This window comes from Mercenaria mercenaria, chromosome 14 (genome assembly GCF_021730395.1).
Source record: "Mercenaria mercenaria strain notata chromosome 14, MADL_Memer_1, whole genome shotgun sequence".
Taxonomy (NCBI): Eukaryota; Metazoa; Mollusca; class Bivalvia; order Venerida; family Veneridae; genus Mercenaria; species Mercenaria mercenaria.
Window position 1 is genome coordinate 60,070,741 of NC_069374.1, and position 18,533 is coordinate 60,089,273.

General features: G+C 33.7%; 1 protein-coding gene across 1 annotated transcript; it reads right to left on the reverse strand.

Moving 5' to 3' along the window:
* Positions 1 to 3,887: 3,887 nt before the first annotated feature.
* On the reverse strand, positions 3,888 to 12,577 carry LOC128548527 (uncharacterized). Its single transcript, XM_053523625.1, has 5 exons — positions 10,159 to 12,577; positions 9,190 to 9,259; positions 8,658 to 8,782; positions 7,739 to 7,955; positions 3,888 to 7,225 (listed from the first exon to the last, which is right to left on the reverse strand). Exons 1-5 carry the CDS (start codon positions 12,223 to 12,225, stop codon positions 4,824 to 4,826), a joined length of 4,881 nt encoding a protein of 1,626 aa, XP_053379600.1. The 5' UTR covers positions 12,226 to 12,577; the 3' UTR covers positions 3,888 to 4,823.
* Positions 12,578 to 18,533: the final 5,956 nt, after the last annotated feature.

Consider the following 18,533-nt stretch of genomic DNA (forward strand, 5'->3'; position numbering starts at 1 on the left):
CGGAGCATGCACCTGAAAGCCGGTATTTGTATGTTGACCTACGTTTCCAGAGTACATATGGGGCAATGTATGCGATAACGGGCCTTGATAAGTGTTTACTGTAATTGGAGTAGTCATTCCACTTAGATTTGGAACAGTACTAATAGGGGCTGAGATCCCAATGTCACTATGTTGCCTAACAGTCACACGCGGTGCTGCATATGATTGATTTATTGGCGAAAATATGCCTACATTTGGATGACCTCTACTATGAACATGTGGGGTTGACGTTCCTAGGCGTACATGTTGCTTTTTGTCAGTATTAGACAAAGCAAAGCCGTCACTGGTACGTAATAACCCTTCATTTTTCACATGTGGTGATTGAGCACGATACTGTGGTAATTCCGACCTATGTTGAAAATAATAAACCATTTCAGGTGTATTAAACTTCACTCTTTGTTTAATTAATTCTTCTCTAAAAGTTGGAGAGCGTAAAAATGCCTCTTCATCATGTAACATAAGAGATTCATCAGTTACAAAAGTATTTTCAAAGTTTGTTCTGTACCTCTGTGAATCCGACGTGTATCCTTGTCCTTGGTGTGAAGGAAATGACCTTACATTAGGACTACGTGTAGGATTTTCAGAAGTCATGTTTCTCGTGCCTGATAAATCATGTACATATACATTTTGTCTATCAAAACTGGTCATGTCCACTATATGATATGGTCCGATACCATCGGTAGAATATGAAGTACATGTATTAACACCCTCTGCCATAATCAACACTGTTCTACCTGAACTAAACGAGTATTTTATACACTTATCGTACTTACGATTAAATTACTGATCAATACACTTTATACTTCAATATTAAAATTTTATTTACCTACATACATTTCAGTTGGTTTTTTATTTATTTATTTGTTTATTTTTTATTTATTTATTTATTTATTTTTTCTCTTTATCTTAATACTATTTTAAGAGACCTATTATACCCTAGTTTATCGCCTATTTATTGTGCTATTTTACTTTGAAATTGAAACCTTTATTTTATCTTATTTATGAGTCCAACACCCAACTAGCCACTGAACATGTGTGTATATAACTTTTTGTAATTAAAGTCGCGTATTCACGGTCCAAAAATATAGTTTCTGATAACAGAAATGTAATAGAATCTTCTCTGTGTAATAGTTTATGCTACGGTCACGGCACCAATGTAATAGTGGCCCCAGGTTCTTAGCATAACCTCGGACTGACAGACAGCAAGTGATCACAATGGCGTTACACGGACAGACGGACGGATAATCATGAACACACTTGTAGACAGTGGGACACTGGATGTTGGACACTGTTATTAAAGACGAACTAATATATAGTGACTAATATATTTTATTTAGTATATATTCAATTATACTAATATAGAAACTAGCTATTAAATGAATGATAATTATATTGTAAGTCCTAAATTTACTTAAAGAATTATACTTATATTAATTTAATTGAAAATATAATGATATGGCCGAATTTAATGGTCAACGATATTCGTTTATGAGCAGTGGACTAAGTCCAAGTTTAAATGTCAAGGCTAAGCCTTGTTATACTGACCTTAGAGGTGCAGTATTTAACCGACCGATACACTATTGTGTCTCGGTATATATACGGTCAGTGGTAGAACAAAAACAATTGATTGGTTAATCTAAGGAATAAACAAGTTCTTAAACCAATCAAATATGTAAACCAATGAAAATAGAATATAGTTAAATTCTGATCAATGACAGAAGGCGTATTATCTTAACATTAGGTAGGGTTTCCAAAATGGCGACTTCCATACTGAAAATGACAGAAAATTAATAACAAATAAAAGTGGTAAGAATTCTGTCCTATTACAATAGGTTAAACGCTGGTAAAACAACTGTCTTCGGTACTCAGGGGCGGTTTGAAAGGAGAGAGGGGCTAAGACTGCGCTTAAACCCCTTTAAGTCAGATATTAAGACGGTACTACTTAGTAGGCTATTCAAAAGAACGACTGTGTAGGGAAAGAAGGAATACTTGTAATAGCTGGAAAAGGTAGGAAAACATTCTGATGAGTTTCAATAACAGAAAATAAATCGGTCTTTTAAAATATCTGTGAGGGTACAACATCTCTATACACATATTGAAACAAATCATATACAAAATGAGTAATATTACTTTTGCAGCTAACATTTAAACTTTCTCCCCCATCTTTTTTGTTTATGTCATTTCGCCATTACAACTTTTGGCTAAGGCTAGTTTTATACTCATTAGATAGTGTCTAAATTGTTAAAATATTCAAGTTATCGCCCTTGTTCCGACTTTTACCCTGTTCCAATTTCCGTTTGAGAAATTACAGCCACTAAGACTAAGCGGAGATACAGGAAGATCTTTTTGGTCAACCATTTAGCAACATGTAGGAATAACACTAATTTTCCCATAGGGTTTTACCTATGTTGTCAGGGACAAATAGCTATCTGCAGTTGTTATTCATTTGATCCATAGATCTTTCTCAGCCAATTCTTTCATTATAGGCTATTGTTTGCCTAAAATGTATTCCCAGAAATTTGCCGACCTTCGAAGGACTATTACATTGTGGAATTCCCTCATACATAAAACTGTGTCACTGGATTTAGACTAGAATTGGGCCTGCTTTCGGGGTTTGCAACAACAACCTCTCACCTTTTCCAATAGTTTTACTGTTTTTGTAGTGTTTCTGCTTAAACCTACTTGTTTTATTTTGTTTGCAAGTTGTGACTACCACTACATGTGTTCTTTCCAACCAGACAACAAGAATTGTGTATAAACATCATTAACTTGATGGGCATGAGAAACGATAAATTACCTCCCGCAGGCGGTGTTTAATTCTGTTTCAAATTTACCCTATGAAAAGTCTGTGATGTATTGCTTCGTATGTGAAAATTGTTGTTGATGTTTTATTTTTGTATTTTTAAGCACCTCATTGAAATTAAGTCTTGTGTGTACAAAACTTAATGCGTTATCCATTTTTAAGTAAAGAAAGTAATATTATTGTTGTTGTCACCATCATTCCATTGGGATCACGTTTAAGGCCCGTTTATTTCATGAATACATAAACATAATTACCATTTTGTTATCATTATTATCATTACTGTTGCTGTTATTAATTATGACGAAGCAGCAAGTCTACGCTGTTTAGATAAAGGGAAACCAATTATCTTCATTTTGCTCTATATGGACATTCTGTTATAAGACTGTATTCAGTATTTTTAAAATCATGCACACTGGCAGTGAAATTATATACATGTTTGTACAGATATAAATGCAAGCATTCATTTGTAAGTATCTCAAGACCATTTCACATCGAACCGGAATCGGGTCCAATTTGAAGCCATATTTATTGTCGGGAAGAAGTCACACTTTCATATATATGCATCTAATTTGATCCAAATTTCTTGGTCACGTGTGAATTAGTATAACATTTTACATGTATATTGAAGTACATGTGAATTGATCTTTATACTGGCGTTGACACGTTATCGCTCGGATACCAGTATTTAATCATACACAGGCACCCAATTCGCCGTCGAAAAACAAAATGAGTACAAATTTGTTCAGACATTTCGTGTGGATCCTCGATGAAATTAACCCTTTTGTGATGGACAAAGAACGAAGTTGTGAGAAAACGTGACCTTTTTCACTTTATTTTCACGAATTCAATTCTCGTAAGTTTTCGTTCTGGTTTCATTTCAATTTCGGGTTCGGCGTATATGTGAAAATTCTCATTTGATTTAAAGTTGCAGACTTTTCCTAGGTTCTGTTTCGTTTCTGTTACGGTGTATATGCGAAATTTTCAGGGTTAAATGTACGATGATGCACATTTGAGAAAACAAATCTAACAAACTCTGTGACGCATTTAAAACATTGGTTTTATAACTTTTATTTCAATCACAAAATTAATTCCATAATACAGACAACTACAATTTTAAAAGTAAAAACGAATATAAAATACTGTCATAAAACCCCAATACAAATGGATGTAGAACATTAAAATGCTTAGTGGAAACAACACTATGTTTCATACATTAATATGTTATTTTACACGATTACTTTGTAAAGAATTGAAAAATAGCTTTGTTTTTAAACGACTGCTGACTCTTAACAAATCAGAAAAGGAAACAGTTTTCCTTCCAAAGATGAAACTATTCTTCTTCAGTTATGTTGATTTAAGTGAAACAAATGCTAAAAAATTTCCAGGATCTAAAATTACGAGTATTATTGAAATTATGTACATTTTCCCAATCTTGAGAGTAAACCGTTACAAACGTTTTAATCACAAATCCAATTCATTTTAGATACTTTTGTCACTGAGCAACACCAATGACACAGCAGAGGTAATATACAAACAGGTAATAAACATCAAAATGCAAAGTGAAAGTAAATATTACGAAAAGCAGCACATATGTAGCCCTGTTGTGATCTGGTTATCGTTAGATATTTCAGTTTTCCTTTTTTACTGTCATACACAGTTTACCGTAGAAATGATCTGAAAACAACAGCAGAGCATCAGAACGGTATTTTGTAGTCCCGAGTTCGAATGGCGGTCTTTTCTCACTTTTTCATATAATATTTAATGTATTAATGGTGTAACTTATCTTACCTAAACAAATGTGTTATGTCATTGCCGAACGATTTAATAATTTTATAACTTGGATTAAATTGAGTGATATTTCCTGTATGCAGTCATACAGTCACACCCACCATGGAATCTGGTTTCGTTCCAATCCTGTAATGTCTTTCCTACACCACTTAAATGAATGGAAGATTGGACACAGGTTGACAATAGCAACATTTTAAGGCATGGGTGATAAAGTTGTGGTGGCCTCATTCAGGCCGGTGACCTTGAGATTTGAAAAAACACTCTCCAGTTCTACATTTTGTGAAACGTCTACTTCTTTCACATGCAGACTGGCAATCAACAACTTCTGCAGTTTTTTAAGAGGAGCAAGATTCAGCTGCTTCAGAGGCATTTGGTCAAGACATAGATATGTCATCTGTCCTTCAGCTGGAAGCTCAAGTTGAGATATTGGGATATTCCGTAAGCTAACACACTGAAGATTGCAATTCTTCGATAAATTTAACTTCAAACAATATTTGGAAGCTTTGTTAGTGTAAACAGATATATTTTGAAGTACTATTTGCTTTAGCTTCTGTAAATGACTCTCACTTAAGAAAATAATCAATGCCTTTCTTTCACGATAATCCATCTTCACGTTGCTTATCCGCAAGGATTCCAAACAGAACATGTTTCGTATTAATGGTGCAATTTCGTAATTGCAGCTACAGCCTTCAATGTCTAAACACCTAATAGATTCTGTTGCATGTTCTATCAAACTGTTGATTTTCACCGGCAAAAACATACTTCTAGGATCTCTACCATGAAACTGAATTTTCTGCAAAGAGGGTAGCGATTCTGTAGACAGAATATCCAAACATCCGCTAGAAGTCTGAACGCCGTCCTCTGTTTTCGTTGTTTTTGATGTTTTCGATGTGTATACTATGGAGACTGATTTGATGCAGTGCAAATTTTCTTTGACTGCCTTTGATAGTCGAAGCCAATGGATGTGATCTGTAGATTCTTCGCTTTTGTCATGACTGAATCCTATTATTATGTCTTCAAGATGAAAGGTAGAACTCTTGTCTTGACATTCTGTACTTTCACCTATGCATTCTAGTATTAAGTTCTGGTAATCTGTGACTAATTTTTGGCTTTTACGTAGATTGTATACATTGACCTCATACGGTACGTAAGCCCTGTAACATGCAACCGCGTCATCGATTGGCAAATAGGGAGACACTCTGTGGAATACATCAATGAGCAGCTCCGAATTCATTCCACTAAGAAAGACGAATACTCTGGACATTTCAACGAGGCTTTTCATACTTCTACAGTAATTAACTATTAATTCTTTGACTTTGTCAGGATTTTTTGTTTGAGATGCTATGTGCAGCGCAGCGAAGAATTCTTGATATGTTTTGTGAAGAAACGATACATTATACTGCCTGCGGGTAAGTTTACAGGGAACTTTCCACTGACTTAAAATACCCGTATTAAAGCTAAATCGCAGCTGATCCTCTGACAGATATTTCTTGGCTGTTGACCTATCAAACACAACTGAGCACCTTTCATCACCAAACAGAGTGTTAAATGATAACTCCCCTAGTGCTAACAAATGTTTTTGATACTTTCTGCTTAAACGATTTCTGTAACAAAAGCATGTATCTTGAGACTCGACGTCATCTTGTATATATAAAGGAGATTTCATCTCTCCTTTCCTTAACAACAATTCTGTAATACTGCTATATATTTCACATCGAGATTTACCGATAGGCTCTCCATCACGCCATAAACATAGCAGCTGCATTACAATTAGTGGTATCCTCGCTAGCTCCTCTAGATTGTTTTCCTTTATGAGCGCTGCAAATTCTTCAGACGATCTTGGAGGACTAGACATTTTATTTAGATGTTCAGTTACGTTGTGTATCAGATTACACGAAGAACTTCGACAAAGTCCTGTGATTTCTATTCGTTTATCTATATCTGTAGTCCGTAGATTTGCAAGGCTAAGCTTCCATGTTCTGGTTGTTGTTAAAACAGTTGTTTTTTCTCGGACTTTTCTGTGCGGTATTTCTGTGAAGTTGGTACACTCTGTGGAGACTGGATGGGACCATTCATCAAGTCCATCCAAGATAACGAGACATCTTTCATTTCGGAGGATATCTTGCAGTTGTTGGTATGTATATGACCCGGGCAAATGGTTAGCAGTTTGGTCATATATCATTGATTCTACTTCACATTTTACTCCACTATAACATCGAAGAGAAATAAAAAACACAAAGCTAAATTCTTTGACTGATTCGATGTCTTCTGCTTTAAAGTATTGTGCATAACCACTTTGAGGTTCATGTGCTTGACACCAAGACATTACTAGTCTCTTTGCAAATGAGGTTTTTCCAAATCCAGCATCAGATACGATATAAATATTTTTACAGTGATAGGAATTTTCAAAAAATATGTTTTTGTATGAATCAATCTGTTTACATGACTCATCTGATACCGATCCTGTTTCAATATTTAATAATGTTGGCTGCGAATAGAGTTTTACCAGTGCTGCATCGTTTTCTTCCAATAGTGGTGACAACGGTAACGTACTATGTTCAGACATGTAGAATGTAATCAGTTCATGCCTCAAATCTGAATCAGAATATTAAATCGATGTTCATAGAATCAGTTTCAAATCAGTGTCAGTTTGAGTGTAAATGACAACAAATCATATGTTAATCGTCCATTTCGTCAACATGTGAATGTGTTGAAGATAATGAATATGTATGTTATATCAAAGAAGCTGATTTGTGGCTGAACTTAGATATAATGTTAAAGGTAGTTGAGGCAAATGTTTTAAAATCAATTCATATTTGTACATGTTACCGCATCTCTATATTAATTGTGCTCCCATGTAAAACATCATTACTGAAAAAGACATGGGAATAAGCTGTCACTTACAAAGGTTTTATGTTGAAAAAACTCGACTTTGTACGGCTGAGGTATTTGCTTTTCAGATGTGTTATTAAAAGTTGTTGTACTATACCATAGCATACACAAATTTGAAGGTCCAACTAATTATTTTATTGCAATTCTTTACAACTAACACATAGCTAGAGCCCAGTTTTAAACGAGATAAAGAGAAATTTATTGTAGTTAATATACCTGTTATTTTCATCGATAAACGCTTTTCAGAACTGTTTGTCTCTTGATTCGTTGTTACTCTTACTAGGAGACTATCGTCATAAGTGCTAAGAATATGAAGTATTTCTATCTGGTGTGATGATGCCAGACACTCTGTAAACTGCAGATACCCATCAACACCCTTTGCTCTAACTTTAGTAAGAATTTGTCTGTTTGCAATTGTTGTCGATAAAACCTCCTTTGTTATGAAATGAATAGAATTTATGTTCAACGATGAAAAGTATTTTTATACATTGACGAGTAATATATTTAGATTCAATCAGCTATTAGTACATAAGTTCACTACTCATAACACATTCAATTTGATGATATCTGCTAAACCTTGTCTTAAACAATATTGTTTTAATAGTTATTAACAGCGACAATAAGCGAAGTTCAGTTGTAATTACTTTAAATAGTGTAGAGATACAATATACAGCTTTTTTCATATATTTACAGCATGGATCATCCAACAAAAGGATTTAAATCTTCATAAAATCTTTGACGAGCCTCAGCCTCATATTAAAATCATTATATTGTTACAAATATATAATAAATGCCCTGGCATTGTATCACAAATGTACAATTATCAAGGTTTGACATGGTCAGTTTGACGTTGCAAAGTTATTGCTCTTACCCTTTGGCCATGGTGTGTCAGTTTCTTTCGAAATATTACAGGGGTGTAATGGTTAACGCAGCTGAGTTACTTCAGACATTTAAAATGTCCCGGACATATCGTTTGATAAATGAAGTAATAACAACATATAGCGTTCATCTGCGTATACGATATTATCTTATGAATCGTAGTGCTATTGTGTTTTGGAAACATAATATTCTAAACATCAACGGACAGGAAATGACACTTTGGTCAGAAACAAAATGTTATAATATTACATAATACCTCTATGTCTCTCTGTACCGAGTTTTGGAAGTATTGAATGGCTCGAAATTCGTCCAATAAAAGCCATGGATTCATATTCTCGACAAGCATTCTCCATGCTTTATCAATGATGTCACTACACATGTCTGGAAAACAAACAATGGTGAAAAAATCTGTGTATAGAAGTAACAGCAATGTATAGACTGATTATTGAATTTCCAGGAAATGCCAAATGCACTATTCTAATCTTCCCATGCATACCCATGAAATGAGTTGCATCCAAACTGCCAAAGATTATTTGATATAATTACCAGTCAGTCACCGAACTCACAAAGTTTCAAATCACAACTTTAAAACACAATTAAATAAGTACAGCTACCTACTTGGACCTTTCTGCGTAAAACGCATTTTTAAAGTAAACCATGATCGGTATATGCAGTGCCAGTATGATGAAGGGTGTTGCGTATTTCAAATGTACAGAAACGGAGTCTGAAATTACATTCCTTTGTTGCATTCTAAGCTCTAACAGAACATCCTTTAATTATGTTTTTACCTCTTGTGTATTGTCCTTTGAACGAACTTTGGATAAAATCCTTATTTGTTCTTTTACACAATATCGTTGCCTGTAAATGAAAACAAAAAAGATCTACATTGTAACAAAAAAAAAAACAAAAAAAAAAAAAACAACAGCACAGGACAATTCATCATGCATGATCTCTTCGTTAAATATATACTCATAGCAATTATTCGCTGGATATATATTTATTTCTTATCGGAAGAAGAATTCGACTTATAACATCTTCTTGTATACATCTGATTGTTGTCTACACTGTTTCTAGTATTTCATGATTTGGTTTGATGATTTTTTTTTATTTTGAAACTATTAAGTTAATCATATGCACGTAAAACAACCTCTCGATATTTTGGCAATTTAACGTATTAACATTTCAACAAAGTCGAGGTGCAATCAAACTGAGTCTGCTATTATTTTACTTTGTTGCATTCAATGCTTCCAAAGGATTGTTTTACAGATTTTATTATTTCCTTTTATTACTTCTTCAAATTTATAAAAAAAAATGAATGTTCAGTTTTCATTCAACAAACAAATACCAGCTTTAACGGTACAAAGCTGTAGGTATTTTACATATATATATGGCAAAAGATCAAACCAAATTTAAATGTGTTTTTAAGATATGGCAGGATATAGAAGTCAAGTCGTTGTTCTAATGATTTTTCTGCATTATAACGAATTTCGTTATTTGTAAATTTTGGATATTTATGTTTACTTGTGTGACTTAGGTAGGTCGATGTCATAAAATGAATAAGATTATGGCATAACTTGATTTGTATGAAAGGTCTCCAAATGATGGCAAATCTAATAAATTTTTCAAAATTCGAAAGAAATTACATCTATTTCTTGTTAGTAATTTGAAATAGATTGCCAAAATATTGATTGGGGAGTTAGAATGTTTGTTTAGTATATCTATCAAAATATTGTGATAGTCTCGAATGCTGATTTTACCTGGTTGCTTATGGTTTCTTCTGCATTCTGTCGAGATTTTCTAATGGTTTGACGAGAATGTGAATCATCGAGTTTTTCTCCAGTAACCGCCATTGTTGACGTTGGGTGAGTTATTTCCTCTTCAGTTAGACTGGTAGTTGACACTGTTGACTGGTTTCTCAACTCTGTCTCGGAAATGTTTTCGTTTTTACTCGCTGGAGGATCCTGCTTGTCTTGTGTAACGCCGATTTGATTATCTGCTTTTGATAAAGATAATGCATCTAGGTTTCCGTGTCTCATCTTTTTATCGACCGTGTTATTTCTATTACAGGACTTGAACGTCGGTATTTCATCCTTCATTGGCATGCTTCCAGCAGCTTGCGATAAAATTTTCCCTTTGGTAGTACTGCCGCCCCCCTTTGTCTTTATTCCATAATTGGCAAATGTGTCTCTGAAAAGGTTCTTTCTGATATTTCTATGCTTACGTTTTCTCTTTGAATTAAATTTCTTTTGTGGAGTTCTACTAATTGCTTGTTGAGATTCTTTTTCCATTGGTGATTCATCAATCATTTTTTCAGTGCCCGTCAATGTTAATGTTGGGCTATCTTGTCCCGCTTGACTGTTAGTCGGCATTTTTGACTGATTTTTTAAGCTAATCTCGCAAACGTTTTCGATTTTACTAACGGGAATTGCCTGGTTATCGAACCCTTGTTTGATGATAATGCCTTCATTTGTTACAGATGTTACATCTAGGTTTTCGTTTTCCACCTTTTTACTGATCGACTTATTTCTGTTACACGATACGTAAGTCGGTATTTCATCCTTCACTGACATTCTGTAAGCAGATTGCAATGGTATTTTGTCACCTCCATTGTACTGTATTTTAAAACTGACGAATGAGTCAGTAAGGCGGTTTTCTTTTATAATATCCTGTTTACATTTTGTTTTCCCATGCCTATCCTGACAACTTCCAACACTTATTTCATTCCCACTATCTGTTGAAAGTTTATTTTGCTCAGAATATTTGCGTACATCAACATTTTTGGAATTACCTGTTATTGTTGAACACAAACTTTCTTTGGTAATTTCATCTTCCTTTTCAATTGTAGAGATCTGATCATGGCGGACTATTTCATGTACATCTTTTTCCCCAGTAGATGTGCTTGAAAAAACTGCTTTTTGTTCCATGTTCCTTTCCTCGAAATCGTATCTATTTGGACATACTTCTTGGAGAAATGTGTTTTCTGTTAAAACTACAGGTTCCTCATCGGTTTCCCTTACCAAAGGCAAATGCTGGATTTTCAGTTCGTCGTCTGAAGTTTCGTCTTTAGAAATGCTTAATGTAAAAGTTTTTTCAGTTAATATACCGTCAAGTGCTTTTCTTAGATCTTCATTGTCCGAATATAATGAGTTGTTTTGTTCTTTGTCACTATTATTAACGTGTATTGAACTCGAGTAGTTGGCATCATCAATGTACATGTTCACAGTCCCATTGCCCTTTTCAATATTTGTTATAGTAGAACACTGTTGATGGAGAGAATAATTATGTTTACCTTCTACTGTATTAACGTCAGTATTCTTTGATATAGATGTCATCCATTTGTCTCTTTTGTCGGCTGTATATTCGTTTCCAACGACTTTTGACGAGTTGAGTATACTGTCTTTGTCTACATTTTCACAACACTCCGTTTTGTGTGCCTCATCGCTTTTGCTTTTAGATGTTTTCTTTCCTGTCCCAGCAATATTTGCTATCGAGGATGTTTCCTCTCCTTTGACATCACCTTTGTTAACACCTTTGCATTCGCAGACCATGTCGTCTAAATAACATTCTGTAGCCCTATTGCTCCTACTGAATACGCGTTCCACTTCAGCATGTTCAATAGCAGTTGTCGTCACTGCCCCTTCGTCTGTGTGAAAGCATGTTAAGTTTACCATTTTGTCTGTGCTGATTTCAGAATTCAGTTGTTGTTTGTTTTCGCTTTCTTGCAAAGTTTCTGGTTTTGTTAAAGTAGAACGCGGGGAAAGTTCTTCTTGTTTGGTATAGCTTTTACCTGCTGTTATCTGGTGTCTTACAATAGTGGTGGTCATATTTTCATCCGTGCAACTTTCAGAATGGGATATCAGTTGTATTCCTCAATGGAACCGTCAAAAACGTTCAACAATGCCATTTCATATTTTCGTATTTGAATCTTAAGGTAATGTATTTATTTATTTTTCCAACAATGGTTTGCTATTGAAGACAGCATCATGACATGAAAAATTTTACACGAGAGAATGCGTGTTTTCTATTCTGCCTTTTACGTGTTCATTGTTGCTGATTATGTATTTGTTACAACTGCATGTGATTCCTTACAGAACAAATTAAATATCTGAGGACATGCTTTTCCGCCATCCTCAATAGATTTTTTTTGGTGAAAATTAATGTCACTACATACTGTTCACTATTCTGAAATAAAAAAGTTTGCAATTAAGACATGACAGAAATAGAAATATTTAGTTCTGATTATATTAATTGAACGCCTCGATACAGATACAATTTATATATTGCTTATACAGTAAGTTTCACTTATAATGGACGGTTATAACGAAATTCCGCTTATAAAGGAGCATTTTCAAATGTCCCCCACTTTTTTTTTTCAATGTAAAATAAAATGGTTTGATGAACTTAGTTAAACCTAGCTATTAGATAATAGGAACAAAATTTCGTGTTTCAAATGTTACAAAAAATCATTGAAATATCATTTTTCAGTAATATCGCACCAATAAATGTCTGTATAAGGACTTTACAAAAGCTGTTGTAGTGTTATTGAAACAATGGTATATTTTTATATTTTCAAATACAAAAATATTGACTTCAGAAAATAACGTTACAACTGAAGGCTAATTACGTCTGTAGTCTCGGCAACATATCCTAAGTGTGAACATATATATTGCAAATTATTTTAATTAATCTATCAAAAAGGATTTTATCAGATTTTAACACTGTATTTTTTTCAGAAACTGACTTTTTACATCTGTCAGAATAGACTATAGGTATTTGATTTTAAGATTTCGCATGTGCATGATTATTAAAGAATTAACAATCAAATCGTTTTATAAAGACGACTCACAACATTCAATACGAGTTCATTACTGTCATCATAAAAATCTTTTCAGTATACAAATAGTATTTATAAATAAATTAAACTGTATACATTCACTTGAAGGCCCGGACATAGCGAACACATTGTGCTGGTTTCGAGGAGTTCGTTTTAACCTAAGTTTACTTTTAACAGGCATAACAACCTATATTGATAATAATTGCCAGAATTAACTTCCCGCCTAATACACTGGCCGTAACTGTAGTTTTCGTGGTGAATATTGCACAGGATATATAGTAAACTGCATCTCTAATATTTTATTTTTATATCAAAGCATAAATGCCTCCCGTACATATACAGAACTGACTCGTATATGTATCCAATGGATTGACAATGGATATAAATTTACGGTCGGGTCCTCGGTCCGTTGATAAGTTACGTCACTTGTTTCAACGTTTTAATTTTTGAACTGATAAAATAAAAAAAATCTACAGAACTATACAACAGTGTAAAAGCCGTTTCCATTGGTTTGCTAATTTTTATTTAAAACGAATTTAGAGTCGTAGCACAAAAAAACAAAACAAATGAAAATCGGTTAATTCAAAATGTTTTTGTTATTCGTTATAAAATCAAGATTCGTCTCATTATCAGTTTACTTGAAAATGATAAACTATTTTAATGGAGATTTATGTAGCTGTTGTTTTTCTCTTTATCAACATAAATTCAACTTTTGTTTAAAATATTGTATTTTACATATCATAAAGTGTTGAAAACTATTAATATAGTGTTTTTCCACGATAAGAGGTAGAAGTTAATTAAGCATATATGACTGTAATAGACATTTTCAAATAATTAGCCGCCATTTTGCAACTCCCCCTCCCCCGGTCCCCTCACCCACACCACCACCCTGGGGTTTTAGGGGTACACATATACAAAATGACAGGGATAATTTGCAAGGAAAAATGGTACCAATATTTGGTACAGCTCACGGCCTCACACTAAATTTAATAACTGTGTCTCATTTCCTTTATAATTTTATTTGACCGAGTTGAAAGCACAGTTAATAGGTAAATAAGTTTTGGTAGGGTGAATGATTTTAAAACTGTAACATTAACAATAATGTTAATTTCCTATGATCCCATTGTTTTAAGCATGTGTTAAAACTTTTAACATTATGTGTTAATTCTATATTTAAGTTTTTTCCTTTTCATTCTGGAATGTCATTCCTAGAGTTTAAGCTAAATAAGATGTCCATTTGAACTACCTGTCCTAGAAAAATTTGGTGTTAGTACCTTTGAGTAGTGATCCTATTTTTAATATTGTTGTTTTATTTAGGTCTCAATCTCAAACACATTCCAAGTTTTTGACAACATCTACTAATTTTTCAAAAGATTGGTTCAAGCAATCATTAACAAAGTAGCATTGTCCGCAAAGAGTGTCTGTTTTATTTCAACATAATCAACCAATGGAGTTTTCTGTCGCAATAGAATTTAAAAGGATATCAATACAGATATTAGATAAGAAAAAAGAAAGCGGACAGCGTTGTCTGACTTTTCGACGTATTATGAAATGTTCTGATATATGGTCATTGGTGATAACCATGAATCTCATATCATATAATAAACATTTTCACCAGACTGAACGACCTACGAAGCAAATGACCTAATGTATCATAACTACTAAAAATGTGCCATGGTATTTTTGGTAACATTTTTTTCGTGTTTTATTTCCTTACATACTACTAAAGCTGTTTCGGTATTCCGTTACAAACGCTTTTCAATTTCAAATGGAAAATCAGAAAAAAATACAACAAAATCCCACGTGTTTTCATGATAACTTACTCATAGTAAAAGGGGAGGGGATGCCAAAGCAAGGGAGTGCAGATGCAAGGGGAAAGGATGGGAGGGGCGAATGGAGGGTAAGGAGAAGGAGGAAAAAACGTTAACAACAAACAAGACAACATATGCAACACAAAATACAAAACGGACAAAAACAAGTTAAAAATAGGGACACCGACTTAGAATTGTCAGTAACCTATATAAAGGAAACTGGGGGTTTAAGGGTTTAAACGCGTTTAGGACATGCCAACCTCGCACCTACCCTATTTCTAACAAGTAAGACAACTCAATATAAATAAAATCACTAACAATAGTGAAAAATACCAGATCGTATTAAGTAAAACATGAAAATATGATAAATCTAAGGTATAATTACACCAATGTACTCAACAACTTATCTGAAGTCAGATCTCCAAGAACCTAACTTTTAAGAACACGACTTAGAAAGCTGCAAGACAAAATTCCTCTCCCTCCGTCCGTTTTATGTAGGATTTATGAGAAAAGCATCATGGAGTCTTACATTTTTATTAGTCATCGCACCATCAATTAGGAAAGCGTAGTGATTAACTGTAGAGGGGTCAATCACCAAACATGCACTGTGCTTCACGCTTTTCGCATTATATCCTCTTTTGATAAACTTTTAAACACATTTTACAAATATCTGATTAAAATAAGGACTATGTTTAATTTTCCGAATTTTATAAACTACAACTCCATAATATTCCGGGTGTGTAAGACCAAGTTTTAAAAGTGTTTTAAGATAAGTATTATATTTCTGACGATATGTAATGCTTTCCGTAGCTTATGATAAACGGTAACTCTGATGTAATGAAGATTTCTGTCATTTAAATCCTCTAACTTTGAGCAAGCTCTTGCAAACCGAATAAGTTGTGAAATATAGACAACGTATGATGTTGCTCGATAGACATCCCCATCAATGTGTGTGTGTTTGTGGAGTGGGGGTGGGGGTGGGGTGGGGGGGGGGGGGGGGTTGACAATTTCAAAATTAAAATCGTCTCTTTTATCATGTATTTTCGTTTCTACATTATCATTCACAATTGTTAACACTCAATCACCAGTAAAATTGAGGTATTTTATATGTATATATATTGGTATCAATTTCACCCAATAAAATGCTAAATGATTTAACGTTTGTTTTATTCATTAAATTGTTAATTTCAGATCTTTGTCACACAAAGTGATAAATGTTTAACCTAAATTCGGCGTTTTAAGGACTATGCTATTTTGACAATGCAAAATTCCTATGTAAAACTGAGAATGTCGTAACAACACGAGAAATGCACGGGGATCAAAGAGAAACTAATGATAATGAAAAAATGATCTCCGAGTAAATTATAAAGTATCAGTGACACTCAAAAGCATGTCCCAACAGTGTACTAGAAGAAAATACATAGAAATTTTCGGTGCAAGTATTTGGTACCACAAGTCTCTCATATTTATATAATATATATATTCATCAATCAGGGATATGTCAGTGTAAATGAGCTGAGCGTTAGTTTTCTAAGAAATCGTCGTTAAACTGTGTTACACAAATCACACGTGCACCGCTTTTTTACAAAAATATGTCAGCCATGTTTTCTTCAGTGAACGAAATAAAAGGAGTATTTTACCTTAGGTTTCCTTATTGTATAGTACGATTCACATTCTAATCTAAATAAAGCATCACTTTTTTTATAACATTCCACTGTCCGATCTTTCTGATCACTTAACGATCACTCACAATTACAAAATAAAATCAACGTGTCATCAAAATTATCACATTACACGGCTTCATGGACATCACGCCCTACTAACATTAAAATTGTAATCATGCGCCAACCAAACAAATGATGAAAGATCGGGACTTTTTCAAAGATATGTTTTATTTCCTGTAATTTTCTGATATTCTAACCTTTAAACAACCGAATTGTATGCACAGAAATAACGAAGAATTTATGGAATATAGCTTTTAGTTTAAATTTTGGACCTATCTTTTTCCAGCCCAACAACAGACATGTATATGTCACAAACCCGGCTTGTCCTCGAAATCAGTGTCAAAGGTTACTAGAACATAAATACAATAAATAAACAATCGCTTACTATGTTCTTGCAAGTCCTGTAAGATGAAACGGCCCGTGTTTATATATACATTCATATATATTCCGTATCGGGAACATTGACAATCACACAGTTCGATCTTTACCACGAACATGAAAACAGTTACTTTTATTCCTTTGTTTACATTTCAAACAAGACGATTCACATATACGTTTAAGAACGTAAATTCCGTGCTTTCCGACCCTCATGGTGTGTAAACTTTTGTAATTAAAAGTATGGTGTATTCGGCCAACCATTTGTAATTTCTGACGGTAAATATCATTAAGAGTATCATTTATGTTCACGAAATTTAATTGAATATTTAAGTTTTATACTAGCAAAAGAAAAGCGTGATAGTCATGGTCGCTGGCTTTGAATTCCTCGCCCATCACCGACGTGGGATCGAAACCTCACTTGAGGTGTAAAACTTTTCACGTAAGGAAGCCATTCAGCTAGGTACTAGTCTGAGCTCCAAAAAATGTCTGGAGGGGCACCTGGAGTCTTTCTCCACCAACAAAACCTGGGAAAAGTTCATTGTGTCGTTTCGGTGTTACTCTCAATCAAACAAAATAAACATTGTTCCCGCTTTGGTTTGTTTGTTTGTTTGTTTGTTTATATTTTTATATAAATGAATATGCAAAAAGGGTATTTGTTTGTTTCAGTGTAACGTCCAAACATAATATTACAATTATATATCAACAGTGAACGCCACATGCATTATATTTTCACGAGGGGTTAATGCCTTGATCTTACATGTAAAACAAACATATTCCTAGTGTATAAAAGGTAAAGGTAAATATATATGTATATGTGTATGTACTCGCGGAATTAAATGTTAAGTGTAAAAAATATGTATTCACAGTGCAAATCATCCATGCTAGATAATACGTACGATATGTTTGCTTTCTCACTGTCTAACCTGTCCGAAATGGTCTATGCGATTTTTATCATAAGAGTTCTAGTTTAATTTTCATCTTAAATTAAAGCAAACGTGTTCAATATAATTTTAAACTTAAGCTTTGAAGTTTAGTAGGTTGTAGCATTCTCTAGGTCAAGAGTATTTTATTACCTTCTGTAGTTAGTAATTATCTATTGTAAAAATGCTTTTTTAACCAAAGTGGAAGATATCAGGTACTTGAAAATGCAGCTTTCTAAAAGGTCAGTTTGAATTCTCGATGTCATTTGTCAGACATACCTTGTAAAAATAATATTATTACAAAATTAATATTGCTATTTCTTTTGTTGCACTTTGCGGACTTATGATAAAGTTATATATATATTTATCTGAGCAGTACGTAAGCGCTCAGGCCCTTCTCGCACACCATACCTATAGTTCGGACTTCTTTAATGTGTAAAGGCATGTGCACAAAAATGACAAATT